Source organism: Eretmochelys imbricata, chromosome 1 (genome assembly GCF_965152235.1).
Source record: "Eretmochelys imbricata isolate rEreImb1 chromosome 1, rEreImb1.hap1, whole genome shotgun sequence".
Classification (NCBI taxonomy): Eukaryota; Metazoa; Chordata; order Testudines; family Cheloniidae; genus Eretmochelys; species Eretmochelys imbricata.
The window spans coordinates 11125523-11146553 of NC_135572.1; the positions used below are offsets into that span (position 1 = coordinate 11125523).

Consider the following 21031-nt stretch of genomic DNA (forward strand, 5'->3'; position numbering starts at 1 on the left):
GGGAAGGGGTGGATTTTCCGTCTCTTGACACCTTCAGAGTCACACTGGCTGCCTTTCTGGGAGATGCTTTAGTCTGGCCCAAGTGACTGGGCTCAAGCCAGAGGTAACTGGGTGAAATTCTCTGGCCTGTGTTGCACAGGAGGTCAGATGAGAGGATCTACTGGTCTGTCTGGCCTTGGGATTGACGGACGATGATTTGATGGTGTTATAATGAGGAGGGCACAACGGATCAGCTGCTGGGGTCAGGGAGAAAGCCTTCCCGCTGCACCCGTGTGGTGTTGTCTAGCAGGTGCATATCGAGGACTGTTGTCCCAGGGCCTGATTCAAAGCCCGCTACGGCCAGCAGGAGTGTTTCCTCCCTTTAGAGCAGGCCTGCAGAAGGGATACCAGGCCTGGATGGACTCTCGTTCTGCTATGGCCAAACCGTTCCCCGCTAACCCTGCATTCTGCGGAGCTGGGAGTGCGATTGGCTCATCTCTGCTGCTGGGAGGAGAGCAGCTGTCCGGTGAACGGGCTCAGTTGGTTCGTTCGGCAATGGGACTTGATCCTCACAACGAGTGATTTCTCTTTGGGCCCAGCGCATTCCACCTGCGCTCGCTGCTCCCAGTGTTGCGCGAGTGGGAGGGTCACGTTTATGAAGTGTGTTTTGTCACCCGGCTTCCTAATTCCCATTGGCAGAGAGGAACCTTTTCTCTACTCCGGAGGCCACCCCTTTATTCACTTTGGTCCCCATCCTCAAGATATTTAGGCACCTCGCTGTCACTGAAATATCAATGGGAGATGGGCACCTAAATACCTTTGAGGATCTGGGCTTTCCTGCTTAGTCCTTATGCACCCCACTGTTCAGTGTGGATTACATGTCCCCCTTGCGGCTGGGTCCACAGAGAGTATAACTCTGCTACGGGTCCCTCCTAAGGGCTTACAGTCCTTTGGCTCAAGCATTAGCCTCTCATGGTTCTTGCTCGGGAGGTCCCAAGTTCAATCCTTGATGATGACCAAGATGATGGTTGGTGCAAGCTCTCTTGGGTTTCCGTGGTAGCTTTGGCCTGCGTCAGAGCCCCAAGGCTTGGCCTGGTGTGTGTTTAACCGTCAGTAAAGTTAGTGAGAGCAAGGAGAGGGTAAACACCCTAGAGCTCATGATGGTCATGTAGAGGGAAGTTTTCCTTGAGTATTTGCTATAAAGTGGATTGGACATGTAAATCTCAGTGCCTCTGTCACAGGCTGTCCAGCCGGTTGGATCAAGGAGCCTCGCATAATGGCGGGTCAGGCAGAATTGGCAGAACCCCTGGGACACTCACGATGGGAGCTGCCTCTGGAGGGCAGTCATCCTCCGTTTGGTATGTGGCAGACAGCCCATGCCCCAAAGAAACGTGCTTGAATTCACAGCCAAGAAAGAGGTGAGCCGTAGTCTCCCAGACGAGCTACTGCAGAGAAACGCCTCTCGATGCACTCACCAGTGAGTACATGGCTGGGTGTCAAAGGCTCCTTGGTTCTAATCGCAGCTCTGACTTGTGAGACCTCTGGCAAGTCACTGAAGCCCAGATCCTCAAAAGTATTTAGGCTCCTAACTTCTAAAGAAATCAATGGGAGTTAGGCACCTAAATACCACTGAAGATCTGGGCCTTAAAACTCCCTGTGCTTCAGTTTCCCAGTCTGCAAAGTGAGGATAATACTGCCCGTCCTCACAGGTTCTGAGGCCTAATGCTTGTAAAGTCCTTTTGGATCTCTAGAGCTGGTTCTGGTGTAGTGGAGAGAGCTGGACCAAAGGGGAATGAGAGCTGGATCAGAGACGGGGCCCCATGCAGGAGAGAGGGGGCATGACTGAGATGGATGGAGATGGTGTGTGAGGCTGGTGGGGAACAGGCAGACCTGGACTTTCATAATCTGTAGGACGGGATGTTGTGGGACACCAGGGAATTGTGTTTACGGGACACACCTGAGATTCTCCCCGCCGGCCCCAATGCAAGGGAGACCAGTTCATGCTCTGAGTTTCCCTCCTAATTCTGCCTGTCTTCTCTTTCAGATGGCGTTGTGTTGGTTGATCCGGAGTACTTAAAAGAAAGGAAAGGTAAATGCTTTGCCATTTGGTTCCAGCTGACTGCCGTGTTTAACTGGGGCTTCAAAACCCACATGGGGGAAAGCAGCCTCTCCCCTGTTCTGCCAGGGCATCCTAATGCGCTTTTCCAGTCCCCTTCTCCAAGCCCGTAGGTTACACTGACCAGCAAGGAACAGGAGCCCCACTGAAAACATGCTGGCTTTATACGGCAACAGAAAAGCACAGCCATGGCTCCTACATATCGCTGGGGGTGCATGTAGATCAGTTATCTGCTGCGCCAAAGTGGGCCAGGGACCTCCTGACAGCACGGAGACCACCCGGTGCGCAGGGCTCATTCGGGATTAGCAGCCGTGTTCAGCACCTCTACTGGAAGAAGTCACACAGAGAATCTCAGCCTAGCAGAATAGGCGGGAGGGGGGGATTGCCTCCAACTAACCACATCTCCGAAAGGCCCCACGTGGCGATGGCAGGAAACCTCAAGACTAAAATTCTGTTCTCTTAAGGGGTCTTGATTGTGAAGACTGGTGAGTACAAAGCATTTCATTCAGCTGGAAAACTGCGCCCTGGGTCATAGAGAAAGAAGGAGGCTGCTTTGGTTGTTAAGGCACTTGACTAGAACTCAGGGGAGAGCTGGATTTGAGTCCCAAGTCTGCCAGGGACTTCCCCTGTGCCCCTGTGCAACCTCACATTTTCCTGTCTGTGAAACGGGGGTGTGCGACAGGGCACACTTACCCTTGGAGCACCCCCTTGTGTCTGTGTGTGTGTAATGTCACTGGTGTCCTTGGGCCTAGCGCCTCCTACAGGCTGCCTGCCTCTCACTGGGTCTTCTGGGACTCAGCGCTCTGGCCAAGTCACAACGTTCAGGGTAACTAAAAGGTCCAAATGAAAACCAAATTATCCTTCCACTCCCTGAGGCTATGGAAGTAGTTCTGTGTCCACTTCCCAGTCCCGTCTCAAAGCTCCCTCCCACAGCAGCCTACCCTGCTCCCTGGGGTTTCTTTATGTAGGAGCGTCCTGCCTTGTCTGCTGTCTCCGCCTGGATCTTGCTATCTTTCCAGGGTCTGCTGCAGGATTCATACTGTCCTTGCAGCCTGCCTTGGTCTGCCTGCCCCAGGCCTGTCCCAGAGAGAGGGAGCTCTCCACCACATCTCTCCTGGGTCTTCTCCTTTCACCTGTGTCTGAGTAGTCCTCTGCGGCTGGGGTCAGTCACTCTAACTCCATTATGAACTGCCCTAGGCTGGGGGCAAGGCTGATGGGTAGCTGCTCAGTCATAGGCCAGGTTTGCCTGCAAGGACCTGCCAGGCTGCGACAGGGTATCACAGGTTGGCTGGCCCTTTAAGGGTAGTTGGGCTCAGCCCTACGTGTACCAGATTAGCACCCACTCTTCTCCCAGGTGGGGTGATTTCTTTAAAAGAGCTAAGAAAACTCGGAGTAGAGGAGGAACCTCAGGCAGCAAGTTGGGTGCCTGTGGAAGACCCTGAAACAGGGTCTTGCGGGGGGCAGGGGGTGACTCAAGGGAGGTAGCCCCGGGAGTCAGCACTCTGTCCCAGAGCACAGAAATGCAAAGGTAGCCCAGAATGGGCTGGGAGCTCAGCCCAAAGCGAGGGCTGAAGAACCCAAGTGGATCAAAAGAACTTCTTGTTTGTTTGGACTTTTGCTACCCAAAAGGGAACTGAACTTGGAGAGCTGAGCCATATGAACCCCACAGGAGAGACAGAAAGACTTTTGGAGGAGGAAAATGAGGCAGTGAGCGTCTGCAGCACCACATTCAGCCAGCAGGGGGTGCTACAGGGCAAGGCAGGGTATTTCCTTTTAACCCCCTCTTAGCTTGCGAGCGCTCTGCATTGGGGACTGTCTCTTACTACGTGCGTGCGACGCCTAGCACTAGTCTGTTCTGTTCAGGTTTTTATGCAGCACGCCCGTCCCCGAGCACAGTGACTAGCCCCTGTGGTTTGTACTTTCTCCCTTTGTTTTCCCGGATTGTGCGGGGTCCTTTTCGTATTGTATGGAAGCTGTGCTCGGGGCTTTTGTGGGCAAGAGGCCAGGCTGACGCAGCGCCCTCCATCCCAGTTCAGCTCTCTAGGCATGACTGTAATGGAAACACTAATTGTGCTGGAACAGAGAAACCGAGCACACAGATAGAGACAGTCCCTCCTCTGCAATCTACGAGAGACAAGAGCAGCAGAAGGATGGGGATCTAATGTCCAAGCTAATGAACAAGGAGATGTTGGCCCAGCTTTGCTAGCGACGTGTTGGAGCGGGGAAGAGACTGATCTAGGCTCAGCTCTAAAACAATTTGGAGGAGGGGTTGAAATCATTCAGAACCCTCCTGCCCCCACCGTCACCCGCACTCCAGAGGTGGCAGGAGAGGCTGTTATTTAGGCCTTCTGACCTTGCTGCAGGCGGCAGGGCGAGTGAGACTGGAGTCCGCATGGAGCCAGCCGCCCCGATCTGGGTCGCATGCCCCTAGTCCGAGTTCTTTCTCCTGGGGCTTTGGTTTGATCGTTTCGTTTTCTGTGTGTGACTGTGGTACTGTGAGACATTGACGGAAGCAAATGCCCCTCGACTCGTGTCATTAAATCCAGGTTCCCACCCCCGTGTCTCGACTGCCAGCTCCGTCTGTTCCTCTCCCCCCCTGCACACACATGAAAGTGCATCTGCACGTGAATCTTTCATCAAACCCACGAAAACCTGCCGTGTTAGCGGCTGCCCGTGGCCCTGACCCTCCTCTGTTACACCAGTGGGAATCAGGAGACCCTCCTTCATCATTTATGGGCCTGCTCTTGTGGCTAGGCCAGTGGAGTAGGAGGCAGGAGATCTAGGATCAGATGCCAGTTTTGCCACACGTTGCCTGTGGGAACTTGGGCAGAGCACTTTGTCTGTCGGTCGCCTGATGCTGACGGTGGTGAGAGGATTGGTGCTGATCTCTCCCGTTTGATACCTTCTGTCCCCGCAGTCTTTGTCACGCTGACTTGCGCCTTCCGCTATGGGCGGGAGGATCTGGACGTGCTGGGACTGACCTTTCGGAAGGACCTGTTTGTGGCCAACATCCAGGCCTTCCCCCCGGTCCCTGAGGAGAAGAAACCCCTGACGCGACTCCAGGAGCGACTGATTAAGAAGCTCGGCGAGCATGCCTACCCCTTCACTTTCGAGGTAGGAGTTCCTCCCATTTCATTGTCCTTTGTCCCCCTTTGTCTCTCCTGCCCCTTGGGCGGCGCCTTCGTCCCAAACCAAGGCAGGGCTGGACCAGATTGGAACGTGGATGAGATGTCTCCACGGAAACTCCGGATCACTGCAGGAAGTGATCCTGGCAACACAGTAGGTGGTGCTTTGCCACCTGTGCTGGGGGGAAAAAAGGGACCACAAGTTTCACCCACAATGTGCTAGGAGCTGCACATATACAGGGAAGGTGCAAACTCCTCCCATCAAAGGGCCCGATCCAGCAACAATTGGCCCTGAACTGGTCCATTAAGAGCTGCTCATGCAGTCTAAGAACAACGGCTGTATTGAGCCCATACAGGTCTCTGCAGGAGGTCAGGCTAGATGATCCCAGTGCTCCTGTCTGGCCTTGGCCTCTACAAATCTATATTTACATTTTGGACTTTAAATTCTCCCAGTAGGATTCAGGATTCGTTTTCCCGCCGTGTCCCAGGCTGCTGGGCAGGGTTGCTGTGTGCTGTTTAAAAGCTGTTGCTTTCCACCCCTGGGGTGCCTGCGTTTAGATGATGGGGTGACGTGATCCCTTGATAACGCAGAGTTTTTCGTCTAAGTTTGTGGAGCGCTTGGCTGAGAGCCCCTCTCTGACTGTCCATCGTTATTCTCAGCTCAGCGGTTTCAGACAGGTGCTCTGCACCGGGCTGCAATTGCTCTGAGTGAAACGAGCTCTCCCTGGGGTCGGGAATGCAAAAAGGAGCAGCTTGCTGGCTGGCTGGAAAATGTGGTCTAAAATTAGAGAAGCAAAGTGGCCTTCCCTGCGACTTCCCATACTGATTAAAGAGTAACCGACGAAAAGAAAAAATGTCCAATTATAACGGAGTGGTCTAACATCTGCTCCTGTTGCACCCACTACCTCCCCCAAGCCTGGGCAGGCGCTTGGCTGTACTGGTCTGGGCATCACAAGATCTGTCTCTATTCCTGCCTCTCCGCTGACCTGCTGGGTGGCCACGGGCACGTCACATTGCCCCTCTATGCCTCGGTTTCCCCTCCCATCCTTTGCCTATTTAGACAGCTCTTTGGGGCAGGGCGTATTTCTCACTGCACGTATATACAGCACGTAGCACAACGGGGCCCAGATTTTGTCAGTAATAAAAACAATAAGCCTTTTCCTGGAGATCCCTGGGCATTCCTGGTTTGAGTCAGACTGAAATCACACACAGAAGAGCCTTTTCTGACTTACATCTTTTGAGAAAGAATCACGCTAGAATAGCATTTCGGCAATACTGCCCAGTTATAAATGTTACACAGAGCCCAGGGCCACGCCCGGGGCAATTACACATTGCAGCTAATACCCCACCCACAAGGCATTCACAGGTAAACGGTGCTTTAAGCATTCTCACTCGCGGATTTGACAAGAAAATGAGGCCTAAATGCATGCCAGGCCGCAAATCTCCTAGATTTCTCAGGTTCTGGATTTATATACTCTGTTTGCCCCTCTACCCTTTGACCGGCCCCAGCGCTAATCGGCCGGATTACAGATGATAGCCCAAATTGAAGAGCTTTCAACTGGAGCAAGTCCCAGGCACCAGGCTAGGGGCAAAAATAAATAAATAAATAACCTCCGTGCTCTATTAAAGCCCCACCCACAATCCCATGTTCCACCCACCACCCCAGAACAGCTGCACGTTTCTGCTTTACCAGCAGCCGGGAGATGGTTAACAGGGTTTATATTATGCTCATTTTGCATCAGATCAAATGCCCCATTTGTAGTTCATGCCAGTCGTCAGAGCTGCGGTTGCAGGCTCTCTGCAGATTCAGGAAGGCAGCGCTGCAGTGGGCCACATAGGGAAAGCTTTCTTTGCAACCCTTAGAGCTAGGAACTGTTTGTAACATGCATTTTTAAATTCTGCAGTCACTGATGGGACCTTAACAATACCCTGCCTCACATTGGCTCAATACATCTAGTCTAGCCCAAGGTTGTTTCCTACTGCATATTCTCCAGTGCTATGTTCAGAATAGCTCACAATTACTCAACTGGTGAGGTTTCTGCCTCTTCCATGGGGAAACTATTCCACAATCAAATAGATCTCACAGCTTCCAGTAACCACACAGACATCCCATTAGAGCCACTAAAACATGCACTGGTCTGAGAATCCTGCAAACACAACAGAGGAGAGGGCAGTCAGGGAAACTTTAATGTAACCAGCAGCCTCTTCTGCTCGCTGAACCAGGGGATGAGGAGGCTGTGGGGTGCCACTAAATCAGGGGTGGGCAAACTTTTTGGCCCAAGGGCCACATCGGGGAATAGAAATTTTCTGGCGGGCCATGAATGCTCACAGAATTGGGGTTGGGGTGCGGGATGGGGTGCAGGCTCTGGGGTGGGGCCAGAAATGAGGAGTTCAGGGTATGGGAGGGAGCTCTGGGCTGGGGCAGGGGGTTGAGGGGGTGTGGTGGGGGTAAGAGCTCTGGCTGGGGGTGTGGGCTCTGAGATGGGGCTGGGGATGAGGAGTTTGGGATGTCGGAGGGGGCTCCAGGCTGGGACTGAGAGGTTCGGAGGGCGGGAGGGGGATCTGGGCTGGGGCAGGGCGTTGGTGGGGTTGCGGGGGGGTGCGGGCTCTGGGGTGGGGCTGGGGATGAGGGGTTTGGAGTGCCGGAGGGGGTTCTGGGCGGGGATCGAGGGGTTCGGAGGGCGGGAGGTGGATCAGGGCTGGGGCAGGGGGTTGGGGTGTGCGGAGAGGCTCAGGGGTGCAGGCTCCAGGTGGTGCTTACCTCAAGCGACTCCCAGAAGCAGTGGCATGTCCCTTCTTTTGAAGAGCGAGAGGGGGCCATTGGAGTGCGTAGGAGCCTGAGCGGGGCCATGCCGCTGCTTCCGGGAGCCGCGTGGTACGGCCCCCGACCCTGCATCCCGGCTGGAGCTCCGGGGCGGGGCAAGCCCCAGACCCCGCTCCCCAGCAGGAGCTCGCGGGCTGGCTTAAAGTGGTTTGCCCACCCTTGCATTAAATGCTACAGACTGTAATAGCCGGTGGAATAGGAGAGAAAGCCGTGCTTAGGTACCACAGTGATATAGACTGCGTAAAGGGAAAGGGCTTGTTCTAAGGGTGAATTATTATTTGTATCACCATAGTGCCAAGGAGACTCAGTCATGGACGAGACCCAGCCATGGACCAGCCCCATGGGCGGCGGGCATCGTAGGCAAGGGGAGGCTGTGCCTTCCCAAACAGCCTACTGTGGCCCCGTTCCTCCTGCAGCCACTCGGGGCCCCCAGGGCAGCTGGTGCGGGGCCGAGCTGCCTGCCCGGTGCTCTGGGGCTGGCTGCGTGAGCACCGGCTCTGGGGGCGGCCTGGGGCTGGGGGTGCGGCGACGCTGCTGCCCAGACACCCTGAGCTACAGGGTGGGGGCCACCCGGGGCTGGCGGTGCGGCCGCCATGCCCCCCCCGGGGGCTGTGGGCACTGCGGCTGTGGTGTGCCAGGGCTGCTGGGGCCTCACCCCCGGCCATCCAGCGCTAGGGCCAGGGTGCCGCGGTGGGGGTGTGTTGGGCTCCTGTGCGGGAGGGGGAGGTAGAAGGGGGGACAGAAGGGAAGGGGATGGGAGGGGCCTCCGGCACAAGGGGAGGGGCCGTGGGTTCGCCTCCCCGGGCGGCCGGGTATTGGTTGGCAGGACGAGCTGTGGTCTCTGCCCATCAGCAGCCTGACTATCCTAGGCCTGCCGGCAAAGCGTGGTGAGGAGGACAGTGAAGTAGTGGTTTAAGATGGCAGGCTGTGCGCAGCCGGCGAGCACATTCGGCTCCACCACGGCAGAGCAGGAAAGCAAAGCAGCAAGATTTCCCATGAGTGAAGCTGCCGCTAAGCTCCCCGGGATCACCAGATTTGTAAACACTCCCATGCCCTTGTAAAACAACCTTAATTCCTCTGCATCCCACAGATTAAAAATGTGTTTATACATTTGATAACCTCTTGGGTTTGGGATATTTAAAGGGCTGCTCGCTTTAAACTAGATCCTGAATTGAGGGGAGGGAGGGTTGTTTGTTTCTTTTTAAAAGTAGGGAGGGTTGCAAAGCCTAATCTGAACAGAAAGTTTTTGATGGTTTCTTCATTTCAGTGAAAATGGTTCCCACCCCACACCCTCCATTTAAACCTGACAATTCCCCATCTCATACTCTAGTACCTGAAAACCAATAAGTGAAACTGACTAGAAATTGACTAATAGTCATGAGGATGAGTTAGTTGTGTTACAGTAATGCCCAGAGCCCCAGTAGGAATAACGACCCCATTGTGCTGGGCACTGTGGTAACACTTTCAAAAGTGCCCAAGTGATTTAGGAGCCTAAATTATATTGAAAGTCAACAGGACTTGTGCTCCTTAGTCACATAGGACCCTTAGAAAATGTTACCCTGGATCTATACAAGACAGTCCCTACTCCAATTGGCTATGGAATTAGTGAGCAAGGATAGGAAGGACAGCCCAGTGGTTAGAGTGCCAGACTTAGATTCAAGTCCCTGCTCTGCCACAGACTTACTGTACGCACTTGGGCCAGTCCCTTAGCTTCTCTGTGCCTCAGTTTACCATCTGTACAATGGGGACAATGGCCCTGCCCTGCCTCCTAGGGAAGTGAGTGAGGATAAAAACATTAATGATTGTCAGGTGTTCAGACACAAGGGTGATAGGAGCCACGTAAGTACTGAGCACAGGAGGAGGTTAGGGTGAGGCGGAGTCTCTGTGATTTCAGGACTCTGCATGCTACAGAGAGAAGGCTGCCTCGACCTGGTTGGGGAGGTCAGTTGTTTCACCTTTTGCCACTGGTAATTTTGTTTCAGTTCAGTCTTAGTCACTCTAATTTTCTAGTCCCGTTAAATTGTATCTAGAGAAGTGGGTTTGTCGTCGGACTTGTGGGAGAAGCTGCGGGAAGCACGTTTCACAGCATCTCATCAGGGATGGCTCAGCTTCATTCTTATCCGAGGGACTTGTAATCAGCAGCCCCAAAGGAAGACTCCTCGGATGCATCCGCGTCCCGGAGAAACCTGGGAGAAGTGATGCATTGCGGAAGGGGGTGGCATGCGGGAATGTAGACAGGCGACGGGCTGGGGACCGAGAGGTGGCCCAGACCGCGACACAGACCATGACATGAAAAGACGCGGGGAGTGGACTTAGCTGTGGCAGGGAACGATATGGCACAACAGGACGTGCCAACGGGACATAAAACGACGAGGTAGAAATGAGCTGGAACCGAGCAGAGGGGGATAAGTTCCAACCAACCAGGAGCCACCCTTCTCCTTTCTGTCCCTCACCCACTTACTGGCATCTCAGCAGCTCCCTTCAGGACCGTTCCCTGCACCCACTAAAGGCTGTCCGTGTGAAGAGAGACACAAGATAACTATTTATATTATGCTAGCACCTGGAGGCCCAATCAAGCCCTCACTGTGCTGGGTGCTGTACACACACACACAAACACACACACACGAAGACTGCGGATGATACAAAGCTGGGAGGTATTGCCAATAGAGAGGGGGACCGGGATATCATACAGGAAGATCGGGATGACCTTGTAAACTGGAGTAATAGCAATAGGATGAAATGTAATAGTGAGAAGTGTAAGGTCATGCATTTAGGGATTAATAACAAGAATTTTAGTTCTAAGCTGGGGACGCATCAGTTGGAAGTAACAGAGGAGGAGAAGGACCTTGGAGTATTCGTTGATCACAGGACGACTATGAGCCGGCAATGTGATATGGCCGTGACAAAAGCTAATGCGGTCCTGGGATGCATCAGGCGAGGTATTTCCAGTAGAGATAAGGAGGTTTTAGTACCGTTATACAAGGCACTGGTGAGACCTCATCCGGAACCCTCATCATACTGTGTGCAGCTCTGGTCTCCCATGTTTAAGAAGGATGAATTCAAACTGGAACAGGTACAGAGAAGGGCTACTAGGATGATCCGAGGAGTGGAAAACCTGTCTTATGAAAGGAGACTCAAGGAGCTTGGCTTGTTTAGCCTAACCAACAGAAGGCTGAGGGGAGACATGATTGCGCTCTATAAATATATCAGAGGGGTAAATACCAGGGAGGGAGAGGAATTGTTTAGCTCAGTACCAATGTGGACACAAGAACAAATGGATATAAACTGGCCATCAGGAAGTTTAGACTTGAAATTAGATGAAGGTTTCTAACCATCAGAGGAGTGAAGTTCTGGAACAGCCTTCCAAGGGGAGCAGTAAGGGCAAAAGACCTATCTGGCTTCAAGATTAAACTCGATAAGTTTATAGAGGAGATGATATGATGGGATAACATGATTTTGGCAATTAATTGATCTTTGACTATTAGTGGTAAATAGGACCAATGGCCTGTGATGGGATGTTAGATGGGGTGGGATCTGAATTACTACAGAGAATTCTTTCCTGGGTGTCTGGATGGTGAGTCTTGCCCACATGCTCAGGGTTCAGCTGATTGCCATATTTGGGGTTAGGAAGGAATTTTCCTCCAGGGCAGATTGGGAGAGGCCCTAGGGGGATTTCGCCTCCCTCTTCGGCGTGGGGCCCGGGTCACTTGCGGGAGGATTCTCTGCACCTTGAAGTCTTTAAACCATGACTTGAGGACTTCAGTAGCTCAGACATAGGTGAGAGGTTTATCGCAGGAGTGGCTGGGTGAGATTCTGTGGCCTGCATTGTGCAGAAGGTCAGACTGGATGATCATAATGGTCCCTTCTGACCTTAAAGTCTATGAGTCTATGAGACTGATTGGACGCTCTTTGGGGCAGAGACGTTCTGTGTTTGTGCAGTGCCTGGCACAACGGGGTCCTGGCCCGTTGACTAGCCCCCTAGGTGCATGCGGACTACAAACAATAATAAGACCAGAGAGTAGAGCTGACAACAGAAAGACGGGGGAGCGCCAGGGAACAGAGACAGTTATGCTCATTGTCATAATCAGGCACAGCACGCCAGCTGAATGGCTGCTGGCTGAGAGTTTTGTAGGAATCGCGGCGGAGGTGAGATTTGAAGGAGGACGTTGTGGTGACTTCCCCTTGGATACTGAAATCAGGTGGAAAGGGACGACTAGCACCTGCAGGCTCTCGGGAAGGGAGCTAGTGCTGCCTCTCAGCAGCAAACCTTCGAGCAGGGATGGTTTGTAGCGCGGTGCACTGGTCTGACAGCAGGGCCCTTGTTGTGACTGTCGGTGCAGCCGCTCGCTCTGTGCCCTGTGGGCGCTGGACTGGCATGGCAGGCAGGACTCCAGGGTTCTGCTCCTGGCTCTCACACCGATATCCGGGGTGACCGTGATCATTTAGAGACAGAATTTCAAAAGTGGCCTTTATGTTGGGGTGTCTCTGGTTGCCCCAGGCCTGATTTACGCTCACCTAAGCAGGCGTGGGGTAGATCAGTACTTGGAGGGCAGGCCTGTGAGGAACATGCAGGGTGGTGCTGGTGAGTCAGTAGGGGGTGCTCTTCCCTCTGAGTCGCGGCAGGACCAGTGCCCCAGCGTGGCACTAGGGGGCGCTGTGCTTCGGAAGTCCTATCCGATGAGCCCCGGGCACTGAGGTCTTGCTATTCCTGATCATTAAATACCACATGGCATGTTTGGTAAGAGATTCGGCTCCAACACCCTGGATAACGTCTACTCAGGTAATTCTGTTCTGCCTGTCTACATTTCCCCCTCTCCCATCTGTGCTTTCCATTGGCTACAGCATTCTTCACGCAGCTGTTCTGCGTGTGCTGTGTTCCCCCTCCGAGGTGGCCGGATTTCAGCGGTGGGCGAGGTTCTCTCCCAGGGGTCTGGCTCGTGGGACTTGCTCACATGCTCAAGGTCTAACTGAGCCCTATATTTGGGGTCGGAAAAGAATGTCCCCCCAGGTCAGACGGGCAGAGACGCTGAGGGGTGTTCGCCTTCCTCGGCAGCTGGGGCACGGGTCACTTGCAGGGTTAAACTAGTGGAAATGGTGGAGTCTCTGGAGCGCGAAGGCTGCAGCCCATGATTTGAGGATGCCAGTAACTCAGCCAGAGGTTGTGGGTCTACTTACAGGAGCCGGTGGGATCTGGCTTGTTATGGTTAAATTGTGGATAATTGTGCCCTCTAGTGGCTGAGCCATGGAGCTGCTTCTGTAGGTCCCAGTGCCTTGTCCGCTCATCTCAGCTGGGGCAAGCATCCGCTCCTCCCCTGGGACAGCCGTCGCAAACGGAGAGGGGCCTGCCGTGCCGGCGTCTGTCGCCCTTCAGCTGGCATTGCCCAGCATGCTCGTTACATGGGCCATGCAGTTTAACTGCTGTTGCCGTGATGCTGTTTCATTAGCAGCCCCTAGGGGTGAGGGAGAGCTGGGCTTGGGGGATTTGAGGCTGTGGCCCCAGGGTTTCCAGCTCATGCAGAATGTTCACTGTGATGCTTCCCGGGGTCACTGCCACCGGCCGTTAGCATGAGGAAGCCTGTCTGTGCCTGTCAGGGGTCAGCTCCTTAGCCCCACGGGCCATGGGCAACTCAATCCCGCCCCTCTAGGCCTACGCAGGGACAGGTGCACCCCAATCCCCGAGTCCTTCGAGCACCCCCTGGAGCATCCAGCCCCTGGTATGCTGATTCCAAAGAAGCAGGACACCCCCGCTTACCAGTTCCTCCTCAGGTCCCTGCTCTGCTAACACCCAGCTCTTAGATAAGTTTACAGTGAAAACAAGGAAACACTTATTTACCAGTATAGAGACCCAAGTAACCACCAGTAGGAGTATTGGAAGCTCATCTTTATATCTACAATCAAATCATAACACTCCTCCTAGAGCCTAGTCTTACCTAACTACTGCTCGCCGGAGGTCCCTCCAGCCTTTCAGAGCTCTTCAGCTGTCATCTCCCATTCATGAGACAAGTCCATGCTGCCCGCTAGCCTCCTCAATGAAAGATTCAGGGCATGTCTCTGCATTCCCATAGATACTCCAGCAATCTGATGTCTTTACTCCTGAGCAGGATCCCCTCCTGCTGGTTGTTCTCCATGTAAATGCTCCCCCTTGAAGATTTCACAGTCTGTTCACGAGCGCTTGGCGCAGTATGCAAACAGGTGTCCGTTGTGAGACGTGCAATGCCCAATACACTTGTGACCACACAGGGAGGGAAGCGTCTGTTACTTCCTGGTTTCCTACCTTACGAACAGAGTTTTCACTGGAGACACACAACTTCTAAATACACACATTTCACAGTGATTACCCTGACTCGTGGAGACGTCGCAAGCCACCTTTTAGTGAATTACACTGCATCTATCTGACCCACGGGACCCTGTCAAACTCTTTGCACCCCCTGAGACTTTGTTAGCTGGCACCAAGAGGTCTCTGGGTCACAGTTCCTGCAAGCCGTGGGCTCGCCCATCACCCCTGGCTTAGCCACAGAACCGTTTGCACACTGAGGTGCAGTGAGAACCTGTGCAGGTCACTGGGGATAGCAGCAGGGCAGAAAGCAGCCCACTGGTATGTGTGTGGGGCTGCTCTGCAGAGGGCAGGGAAAGGAAACACTCGGGAGTTGCCAGGGCTCTCTAAGGAGCCCTCTGACCCCAGCTTGCTGGGCCGGCTACAGCAACCCTCAGTAGCCGGGACATGGATGCAGGCCAGGTTGTCTCTTGCTTTCGACTCCAGTACTCCAAGGGGCTGAGCATCTCCTGGGAGATGCCAAGCACCTGCCCTCGGCTGGAGACGGGAGCGCACAACATCCTGCAGGAGGCCTCAGCACCTCCCAGGTTTGGGCCACTCAGAATGGGGGCCAAATTCCCCCCTGGTGTAACTCACCCTTCATGCCCCCAAATTCAACCCTGCTCCAACCTGGGACACTGAGACACCCTGGACGTGCAGGTTCAAGTAACCCCAGGAGGCCGGCTGAGCCCTTCATCCTTCCAAGGTAGATCACTAGAGTCCCAGGCTGCGGTATAGTGAGTGTGTGTGGAGCAGGCAGGTACCTGGTCTCTTCCGTGGGCTACCCCTGGTTACAATCCAACCCTGCCCTTGATTTCTGTTTCAGATCCCTCCCAACCTGCCATGTTCCGTCACGCTGCAGCCTGGACCGGAGGACACGGGGAAGGTAACTTTGTTTGTGTCCTCTCTGTCGGTCAGTAGCTCCCAGCTTCTCCCCGTCTCCGCAGAGACATTGCGATAGCTAAGCCGGACTCCTCCGATCCCGGGGGTCTCTCCAGAAGGCCTGGGCTGGCTCAGACGTTCTAAGTGCCCCAGCAATGGGCGGCAGCGTCTCGGAGCGATGGCGCTGTCTCGCGCCACTCGGAGCTCTTCAGGTGTCTGAAGAGCATGGAGCGAATTCCATCTAGCTTCCAGGGGATAATGAGGTGGCCTTAAAGAGGCGGCTCTCTTCTGAAAAGGGGCTGTAAGCCAAAGGCAAATGGGGGGCTCCTTATTTATTGTGTCTCAGTCCTTTCCAGACCAGCTTCAAACAAAAAGATTTCTGCGAAGGGACTCTCAGTACTGGGAGTATCATCCTGGCCCAGCTCCGCTGGTGGAACAATGTTGAAGTCGCTACATAGTACAGAGATCCCCAGTGCTGCCATCCCTGCCAGCTCCCCCGGGATCTGAGAGTCAAGCTGGGTTCCTCCCTTCTTATGCTTCATAACCAAATAAATGGTCCACAAGCCAAAAGACACCCTTAATTACCCCACACGAGCCCATTGCTTTCCATGGACTTGCAGAATGGCCCTGTAAATGGAGGACTGTGAACAATTCCGTTAATGCCCCAAAAGAAACAAACTTCAGCTTCCTCTCCCAGAGTCCTGCTTGGTCTGCAAGGCTAAAGGGGGCCCAGACTTATTGTGGCCACTAAAGCCAGCAGCTCTGGCTCTGACACGCACAACAGGTGGATCTGCTGAGCAAGGAGGGTCAATTTCGACAAGAACAGCCCCTGGCAACCCGAGGTTGTCCGGTCTCTGCATGCATATTAATGAGCCCACAGTAATAAACTCCATTTCACTTAGCACGGTAGCATTCGCCCCATTGTCTGTACTCCAGTTTTCACCTTCCACCAGCCTGATTTTCAGGTGCTTCTTGTCTGGCACCCTCCATGGCAGGTGGCAAAGAGTGGCAGGAATTCTTCTACCCTGGGGGAAAGTCGAGTTTTCTCCACTCGCTCACCATTGCAAACCAGCTATGGGGATTCTGCTCCAATTCCCCCACATTCCTCCCTCCCGAAAAATGACCCTTTACACTGAGACCAGAGCCTGAACATGTCAGCCCAGAGGATGAGCTTTGTGGAAGGGTAGGAGCATGTGGAAATGGGAATTGGTTACTTGATCTTAGCGATCGCTATGAGACCACAGCTCAGATGGAGACGTTATAATACCTAGGATTCATAAGTGGGCTAACTGCTTGGAACTTCGTGATAATACTCAGGCTAGAACTCAGATCCTTTTGTTTGAAAGGCCCAGACACCCCTGCCACATGCGCTAAAGGAGAATCTCCACTGGCAGTATGGGGGCTAGGATAGAGTTGAGTATTTCTGAGGCCTTCAAATAGAGGATAGTGGTGCATGCAACCGGTCCAGGAGCGCAGAATGGCACACCCACACGCTCCAGCTGGCACCTTACCGCGTACAGACATGTCAAAGCCGTTAGACCCCGCTGGGGAGATAAGGAAGGGCCAGGAGACATGATTTCCCAGCTTCCTACCCCACTTTGTTCTGCTCTGTAGGCCTGTGGCGTTGACTACGAGGTGAAAGCGTTCTGTGCGGAGAACCTGGAGGAGAAAATCCACAAGAGGTAAACGGAGCGATGTTTGTGTTGACGCCACCCGGCGGCACTGGGGAGAGGACACAGAGCCAGGGGACGGAGCAGTTCAGCCAGCTGAGAACAGGCCTCAGAAATCAGCTCTTGGGGAAGTCGGTGCTGCGGCCCTGACGGAGCAGCAGAGCTGTTGCCGGCAGTGTCCCCCAGCTGGGGCGAGGAGCGAAGTTCCCACCCAAGTCTGGCCTGCTCCTCCCAGAGCTGGGGTCTGGATCCCAACCGCCCGCATGGCAGCATGGGCCCCAGCTGCGTTCGTTCGCCATGCCAGCCCCTGGTCTGTAACGCTGGGGCGGCTGGTTCCCATTCTTCCGCAGGGCATCCCGACGCTTGCAGATGGGCAGGGACTGGGAACGTTTGCCCCCTCCGCTGAACAGCCGTGGGAGGCTAACTCCGTCATCCCCTCGAGCATCTCCTGTCCCCCACCCAGCAACGGGCAGCAGCAGTGCGCTTTAACCATAGCTTCTGCAGGAGCTCCTCAGCCCGCAGGGAGCACGGAGGGTCTCTGGATGTGCCCTGCTCTGGGGTAGCATCTAGCCCCTCCGAGGTCTCCTGGAGGGGCGTGCTGCATGCAGGTGGGGGCAGGGCCCTGCACTAACCCCTCGCGGCCCTTGTTGGATCGCCCAGTGGATCGCTAGCCCGGAGATTACTCCCACTGACAGTCAGGGAGCACAGCGCTTGGGGCCAGGTGGGGATGGTTCGTGGACCCTCGCGGAAGTGCTAGTCAGAGAGCTCCTGTTAGGGGTATGGTGGGGACGGAGCAGATGCACTGAGGGAGAACAGCCGGTGAGTTTCAGCACTGGCATCCCACCGGGCGGCACGGAAGCTGTTCCCACCTCGGAAGCATGGCTGGCTTCACAGGCTCCCCCGCACCCCGCGTCAGAGAGTCATTAAGCTCAGGTAGTACCTGCCCAGGCCTCCCTCTCCAGAGGTTCTAGGCTCTGGTCCCCACTTGTGGCATGGTGTGTCTGTTAGGCTGCCAGACAGATCAGTTTTATCCTCTTTGTTATATAGATGGGGAAACTGAGGTACCTGGGGGGGTGGGGGTGGGTTGGCACATGTGTCAGTAATAGTGGGTGCCAACCCCACTGTTGTGCATAGGAATTGGGTAGTATTTAAATACTTTGAGCACCCTCTAGTGGGCCTCACAATTGCAGAAGCCACCAGAGCCAGTGGGGATGTAGCTAGCTTTGGGTGTTTGTACGTTCATTAACAGGCTGATCTGAAAGCCTGCTGTGTCCCTATGGTTTCCTCGTGCTCGTAATTAGGCTTGGCAGAATTCGATTTTTAATTTTTTCCAATTTGGATGGATATTACTGGTGTTTCTTTCCAAGCATTTTTCCCGATTTTGATCTATTTAAATTCTCACAGTTACAGGAAATTCTGGGGGCTCAGACAATAGTTATGCGATGCCAACAGATGCCGCGATTCCAAAAAGATCACGCGTTAGGCATATTAAAACCCAAATCGTGTCTAAAACTCGAGGGTCTCCAGCAGCCTTTCTCTTTCTTTGCCTAGCTGTAAGTTTTGATTGTTGCCGACTGGAAATCTTTTCGTGTTAGTTTGTGTGTGTCCAGTGAAATTGACAGATAAAAATCGAATCCTTCCAAGCCAGCTGCTAATGTGTGAAAAGCAAAGACACAGGCCCCTTCCCCTCCCATCCCACTCTCGGTGAGGTTGGGCCCAGGTTAGCTGCTGTGACAGGTCCCAGGGTAGTCTGGGTGAACTGACCCTCGCTCGAGCCAACGCTGAACCCAGCTCAGTGGCTCATGGCTCCTAGGGGCTTCCAGCAGCCTGCCGCTCTCATGGAACAGCGGAGAAGCACCCCCCTTTCCAAGGTGCCTGACAGCGGGAAGGAAACGGGGCGTTCTCTGACTCCACACAGGCTTGGCCCTGGGTGAGAAAGCCAGGTGCACCATCTGGTGGCCAAAGGCGGAGCGACTTGCACATAGACCTCGGAGGCTCTCCTGAGGCACCGTTTCCTACACTGGGGGAGATACCACTGGCCCTTTTCGATTGGACTGTCTTGGTGTTTCTGGGCATGTCGTGACAGGGAACCTCGTATTTCATTCTCCCCGAGCAAGGTCCTGATGTGCTGTGACCTGAGACAAGCCAAAAGACTGAGTTGCCTAGTGGTTAGAGCTGGAGTGTGGGTGCCAGGATGCCTGGGTTCTGTCCTTAGCACTGCCTCTAAAAAGTCACTTCACCTCTCTGCCTGTGACTGGATAAAGGCGGGATCCATGGAGCCAGCCTGGGCTGGGAAGGGGCTCGTGGAGCCCTGAGGCACTGCCAGGAAAGAGGGGAGTGGGAGAGGGAGATGGAGGGGGGCCCTTTGATTTCTTGGTGCCATGGCAGGACTGGATCAGGCCCCATGTCATTCTAATCCCACCCCTGGCTCTGGGTCTCAGTCCCTCCCTCAGGAAGAGGTGGTTAAAATGCTTCCCCCTCCCCTCCCCAGAGGGTGGATGGCAGGGTTAATTGGTCTATCCGAGTTTGGGGTGCCAGGGAAGCCTGCTGGCACCCCAGGGCAGATCCCCGCAGGCTCGGGCTCAGCCTCTGCCTCCATATGTCCCGGCAGAAATTCCGTGCGCCTGGTGATCCGCAAAGTGCAGTACGCGCCGGAGAGACCGGGCCCGCAGCCCATGGCGGAGACCACCAGGCAGTTCCTGATGTCTGACAAGCCGCTGCATCTGGAGGCATCCCTGGACAAGGAGGTACGACAACCCCCTGCTTCTCCCTGGGGCTGCTGTGTCGCTCGGCCGCGTGGGGCCCTCACGCCGGTGCCTAACGGCTGCCCTGGGCCCTTAGAGCGAGGAGCAGGTCCCAAGGGAAATACCGGGGAAATAGCCTGGTGCCCAAATTCACAGCAGGTGCAAACGGGTTCCACACCATGGAAGGCCTCACGCCCCCCGCATTTAACTCAGCGCCGAGTGCAGCCCTGGGATGGGGGCCTGGTGAACCGACACTGCAAAGGGTTGGCAGAGACCCCGGCTGTTTGATCCCCGCACAGCTCTCGCTGGGGGGAGACCTTCTGTGGGTTGTTGTTAATAAACATTGGTATGAGGGTAGCCCCCCAAGCCACCCCCTGATTGGGGGGTGCCCTGACCTGCACAGCCAGGAAGCCCCCTCCCACCTGCCTGCTGCTGACACAGGCCGGGGCCCTTGTTCCTGCAGATTTACTATCATGGTGAGCCAATCAACGTCAACGTCCACGTGACAAACAACACAAACAAGACGGTGAAGAAGATTAAAATCTCAGGTAAAGGGGGTGCCCGCGTTCCCTGGATCCATCATGCAGAATGGCAGGAGGGGACTGTCACAAGCTGTCGCAGCTGGGCCAACCCTTCCATTGGGGTCCCTGTAAACCCTCTCCCCAGCCTTCCCTGACCCCTAGCAGCTGCCCTGACTCTCCCCCACGTGCTGAATCCCCTTCCCACGCCCTCAACTGCCTGACTTCCAGCATCGCCTCCCCCATCCAGCCCCTGTTGGAGCCCTTCCTCCATTATCTATCCCAAGACATCTTCTCCCAACCTGCCTCGCCTCCTGGCTGGCTCTTTTCCCGCACCCCCAGAGATCTGCTCTCACTCGACTCCCCTGGCACGCTCTGGGAGCATCCAGCCATCTGCCTAAGGGCAGAGTCTGGCTGGGTGATCCTTACACGGCTGAGAGCAGTGGTGGGCCAGGGAGCCGAGACCACCTCTATTCCCAGCTGTGCCACAGACTGCCCGGGTGGCCCCGGCTGAGTCACTTCACCCCTCGGAGGCCCAGCTCCCCATCCGCAAAGCAGGGAGCACAGTGCTTTCCCGACCTCGCTGGAGAACTGCCAGGGCAAACTGGACCCTTGTGAGAGACTTGGGTACCGTGCTGAGGGGGGCCAGATCAGCCCCCAAATAGCGTTCTCTCCAGAACAGGCACAGTGGGGGCACTGGCAGGACCAATGCCCCTGACCTGCCCCAGGCCTCAGCCTTGACTCCAAGGGACCACCTCTCCCGATACATGGAGCACTTCAGTCCCCAGGCTGCCGCCCCAGCCCCTTCCACCAGCGCTGCATTCGCAGAGCACGGGAAAGGACGTTCCTCCCACTCCAGG

At 54.8% G+C, this 21031-nt stretch overlaps 1 protein-coding gene across 1 annotated transcript in view; it reads left to right on the top strand.

Moving 5' to 3' along the window:
- Positions 1–21031, top strand: part of ARRB1 (arrestin beta 1) — a 176507-nt gene that overhangs the window by 131418 nt on the left and 24058 nt on the right. Inside the window, exons 4-9 of the mRNA XM_077832628.1 lie at positions 2024–2068; positions 5013–5209; positions 15184–15243; positions 16854–16921; positions 19521–19656; positions 20117–20201. Coding sequence (XP_077688754.1) covers positions 2024–2068; positions 5013–5209; positions 15184–15243; positions 16854–16921; positions 19521–19656; positions 20117–20201 — 591 coding nt within the window. The remainder of the gene's footprint in view (positions 1–2023; positions 2069–5012; positions 5210–15183; positions 15244–16853; positions 16922–19520; positions 19657–20116; positions 20202–21031) is intronic.